Source organism: Scylla paramamosain, chromosome 49 (genome assembly GCF_035594125.1).
Source record: "Scylla paramamosain isolate STU-SP2022 chromosome 49, ASM3559412v1, whole genome shotgun sequence".
Lineage (NCBI taxonomy): Eukaryota > Metazoa > Arthropoda > Malacostraca > Decapoda > Portunidae > Scylla > Scylla paramamosain.
The window spans coordinates 742,501-747,500 of NC_087199.1; the positions used below are offsets into that span (position 1 = coordinate 742,501).

Genomic DNA, 5,000 nt, shown 5'->3' on the forward strand with positions numbered 1-5,000 from the left:
ATTGTATCTTCACCCTGGCTCCCTACCTATCACCCTACTCACCCTATTTTTCATTGTATCTTCACCCTGGCACCCTACCCATCACCCCAGGCCAAGGGCAACAAAAATTCAATAAAAAAAAACTCACTGAGATGCTGGTCTTTCAATAGCATCAAAAGTGGTAGTCAAAAATTGAAGGATAAGTGTGTTGAAACCTCCCTCTTGCAGGAATTCAAGTCATAGGAAGGTGGAAATACAGAAGCAGGCAGGGAGTTCCAGAGTTTACCAGAGAAAGGGATGAATGATTGAGAATACTGGTTAACTCTTGCGTTAGAGAGGTGGACAGAATAGTGGTGAGAGAAAGAAGAAAGTGTTGTGCAGCGAGGCCGCGGAAGGAGGGGAGGCATGCAGTTAGCAAGATCAGAAGAGCAGTTAGCATGAAAATAGCGGTAGAAGACAGCTAGATATGCAACACTGCGGCGGTGAGAGAGAGGCTGAAGACACTCACTTAGAGGAGAGGAGTTGATGAGACGAAAAGCTTTTGATTCCACCCTGTCTAGAAGAGCAGTATGAGTGGAACCCCCCCAGACATGTGAAGCATACTCCATACATGGACGGATAAGGCCCTTGTACAGAGTTAGCAGCTGGGGGCGTGAGAAAAACTGGCAGACACATACATAAAGTTCATGAGATTCTGGTGAAGGAAGGCTTAAGTACCTTTTGTGGGCCACCTCTCTGTCATGTATAGCACAAGAACAAGCTGTGTTAAACCAAGATTTTGAAGGTTTAGGACGAGAAAAAGAGTGAGGAATGTACGCCTCCATGCCAGACACTATGACCTCTGTTATGCGCTCACCACACAAAGACGGCTCTCTCACACGGAAGCAGTAGTCATTCCAGGGAAAATCAGCAAAATACCTCCTCAGGTCCCCCAACTAGCAGAGGCAAAACACCAGAGGCACCTTTGCATAGGGTGACACTGAGGAGGAATCACCCACACACCTCACCCATCACCCTAGTCACCCTTATATCACCTCACACCCCTACCCATCACCCCATGACCCTGCCTCACCCTATCACCCTGCCTCACCCTATCACCCTGCCTCACCCTATCACCCTGCCTCACCCTAATCACCCTGCCTCACCCTAATCACCCTGCCTCACCCCATCACCCTGCCTCACCCTATCACCCTGCCTCACCCTATCACCCTGCCTCACCCTAATCACCCTGCCTCACCCTATCACCCTGCCTCACCCTATCACCCTGCCTCACCCTAATCACCCTGCCTCACCCTAATCACCCTGCCTCACCCTAATCACCCTGCCTCACCTTTCTCTTCAGATCGTACATGTACCAAGCTTGTTGTGTCTTAAGGTCTTCCAATTCCTTCTCCAGCTTCTGTTTCACCTCAATGTTGTCAACCACATCCTTCAACCTGCGGGAGAGAGGGAGAGGGAGAGGGAGAGGGAGAGGGAGAGGGAGAGGGAGAGAGAGAGAGAGAGAGAGAGAGAGAGTTTTTTTATTTAATTTTTTTTTAACATGATGGTTAGATGATTGACAGACAGACATACACACAAATAAACACATTGAAAGAGAGAGAGAGAGAGAGAGAGAGAGAGAGAGAGAGAGAGAGAGAGAGAGAGAGAGAGAGAGAGAGAGAGAGAGAGAGAGAGAGAGAGAGAGACAAATAAAAACAGAGAGAAACAAATAAAAACAGAGGGAGAAACACAAATAAAAACAGAGAGAGAGAGAGACAGAGAGAGAGAAAACAAACACACACACACACACACACACACACACACACACACACACACACACACACACACACACACACATACCTGACAGATCTCCTCTCAGCCTGTGCAATATCACTTTTCAATTCTTTTAATCTTGTTCTGCATCTTCAACAGCAGCTGGCCACTGCAACACAGCATCTGGTGGTCGCTGTGCAGAGATGGGTCCCCTGCAGCACACATAGGGGTCACAGGGGGTCATTCGGGGTTACACAGGGGTCATACAGGGTCACAGGAGGGATGGGGGTGAGGAGACATGGGTTCACACACACGCACACATGCACACACGCAAACTGTCTGTTTTTTTGTGATTTTTTTGGTTTGTTTGTTTGTTTGTGTGTGTGTGTGTGTGTGTGTGTGTGTGTGTGTGTGTGTGTGTGTGTGTGTGTGTTAGAGATTAACTTGTCGAAAACACTCAAAATGCTACCAAAACATTCAAAACACACCAAAAACACACCAAAACGCACTCAAACACACCAAAACACACTCAAACACACTTAAACACCCCAAAACACACTCAAACACACTTAAACACCTCAAAACACACTCAAACACTTCAAAACACACTCAAACACCCCAAAACACACCCAAAAAAAAACCAAACATCCCAAAACACCCCAAACTTACCCAGAACTCCCCAAAAACACCCCCAAAAAACCCCAAAACACCCCAAAACTCCCCAAAACACACCAAAAAACCCAAAAACTTACCCAAAACTCCCCAAAACACACCAAAAACCCCCAAAAACTTACCCAAAACACCCCAAAACACGCCAAAAACACCCCAAAAAACACCCAAAAACACCCAAAAACTTACCCAACACCCCCACACACACCCGACACACACACACACACACACACACACTCACCCACAGCCTTCTCAGTGGCAACCAGCAGCTCTTGCCGATTCATTTTCGCAAAAGCCACCACGCGGTCTTGCGGCAAAAACTGGCATAGATTATCCACTTGTATATTCAACTCCTCAATCCGTGTCATGGCCTGTAGGGTGACGGATAGGGTGACAGATAGGGTGAGGTAGGGTGAGGTAGGGTGACGTATAGGGTGAGAAATGGTGGCGTTAGAAGGATATTACGGTGTGTTTGTGTACGTAATTCTGTGTTTTAGGGTGATAGGGTGATGGTGGAAGTGCATTAGGGTGTGTTTAGGTGAATAATTGAATAATTGTGTGTTTTTGGGTGATAGGGTGATAGTAGAAGGACATTAGGGTGTGTTTAGGTGAATAATTCTGTGGTTTAGGATGACAGGGTGATAGTAGAAGAACATTAGGGTGCATTTAAGTGAGTAACTGTGTGTTTTAGGGTGATAGGGTGATAGTAGAAGGACATTAGGATGTGTTTAGGTGAATAATTCTGTGTTTTTGGGTGACAGGGTGACAGTAGACCATTAGGGTGCATTTAAGTGAGTAATTGTGTGTTTTAGGGTGATAGGGTTAAATAAGGTGACAGTTGAGTGATAGGGTGAAGATAGTGAGGATATAATGATGATGGTTGGGTGAGACAGGTAGGTAGGGTGGAATAGGGTGACGGCAGGGTGTATGGGTGAGCCAGGGTGATGACAGGGTGGGATAGGGTGATGATAGGGTGTTGGAAGGGTGTTAGGGAGAGGCAGGGTGAGCTGAAGTAAAAATAGAACACACACACACACACACACAGACACACACACAGAGAAAAATCACCCTAAACACACAGACACACACACGCAGACACACAGACACACACAAACACACACGCAGACGCACAGACACACAGACACACAGACACACAGACAGACACACACAGACACACAGACACACACAGACGCACACACAGACGCACACAAAGACACACAGACACACACGCACACACACGCACATACCGTCTTGTGTGTGACCTCCTTCCCTTGCATAAACCACGCACGTTTCCTGGTGGCTGAGCTGATCTTGTGAGTTAGGACCACGTTGATTCTGTACAAGTAGAAGTAGAAGTAGTAGTAGAAGTAGTAGTAGTAGTAGTAGTAGTAGTAGTAGTAGAACACCCCAAGACACCCTAAAAACAGTTAAAACATCCTAAAACACCTAAAAACACCCTAAAAACAGTTAAAACATCCCAAATCATCCTAAAACACCCAAAAAACACCCCAAAAACACCCAAAAACACTCAGAACATCCCAAATCACCCTTAAACACCCAAAAACACCCAAAAAACACCCCAAAAACACTCAGAACATCCCAAATCACCCAAAAACACCCTAAAACACCACAAAAACACCTAAAAACACCCAAAAACACCCCAAAAACACTCAAAACATCCCAAATCACCCTAAAAACACCCAAAAACACCCCAAAACATTCAAATTACCCCCAAAACACCCAGAAACACCCCAAAAACACCCAAAAACACCCCAAAACATCCAAAAACACCCCAAAAAAAAAAAAAAACATCCAAATCACCCCAAAAACACCAAAAAAACACCCCAAAAACACTCAAAACACCCCAAAAACACCCCCTTCTACTTACTGGTTCTGCACAAACAGCTCCACCTCCAGGATGGCCTCAGGCTTGCCAACCTTGACATAATCGAACACCTGCGGAGGGACGAGACACGTAAATTAAACCAAGATAAAACGCCGCAATACTGAGAATGGTTTAAAATGCGTGTGTGTGTGTGTGTGTGTGTGTGTGTGTGTGTGTGTGTGCGTGTGTGTGTGCGTGTGTGTGTGTGGGAGGAGAGAACGCAATTAAACCAAGAAAAGCTTAAATACTATGAAAAAACAATTAAATAAACAAAAAATTACAAAAAAACACACAAATTAACCCCACAAAACACACCAAGGGGATTTAGAAGGGTACCCCATTACCCCTACCCTCCCCTCGTCACCCCTACCCTCCCCCCGTTACCCCCGCTTACCTCTTTGCTGCGACCCATCACCTGCGCTTTCCCACCAAGACACAGACAGATTGCACTCAATATACTGGACTTTCCCTGAGCCATTGGGGCCACAGATGAGGTTTAGACGTGGCTTGGGGCGCACCTCCACCTCATTAAATGTCCTGTGGGAAATGGGGGTACGTTACATTAGGGTACAGTAATGGGGTGTTCATTCAAAGTTACTAGGGAAACATTCGAGGGTGATGGGTGTTGATAGGATGGGTTTAAAGGGTGGGTAGGGTGTTTAGAGGTGATGGGAAGCCTCCAACGGGTGATAGGAGAGGTAGAAGTGATGGGGGT

At 46.2% G+C, this 5,000-nt stretch overlaps 1 protein-coding gene across 1 annotated transcript in view; it reads right to left on the bottom strand.

The window, feature by feature from the left end:
* Positions 1-5,000, bottom strand: part of LOC135095602 (structural maintenance of chromosomes protein 5-like) — an 18,823-nt gene that overhangs the window by 13,406 nt on the left and 417 nt on the right. The window contains 8 exon segments of the mRNA XM_063996528.1: positions 1,310-1,415; positions 1,819-1,848; positions 1,850-1,943; positions 2,642-2,771; positions 3,648-3,735; positions 4,289-4,356; positions 4,680-4,754; positions 4,756-4,822. Of these exon segments, the coding sequence (XP_063852598.1) occupies positions 1,310-1,415; positions 1,819-1,848; positions 1,850-1,943; positions 2,642-2,771; positions 3,648-3,735; positions 4,289-4,356; positions 4,680-4,754; positions 4,756-4,822 (658 nt within the window).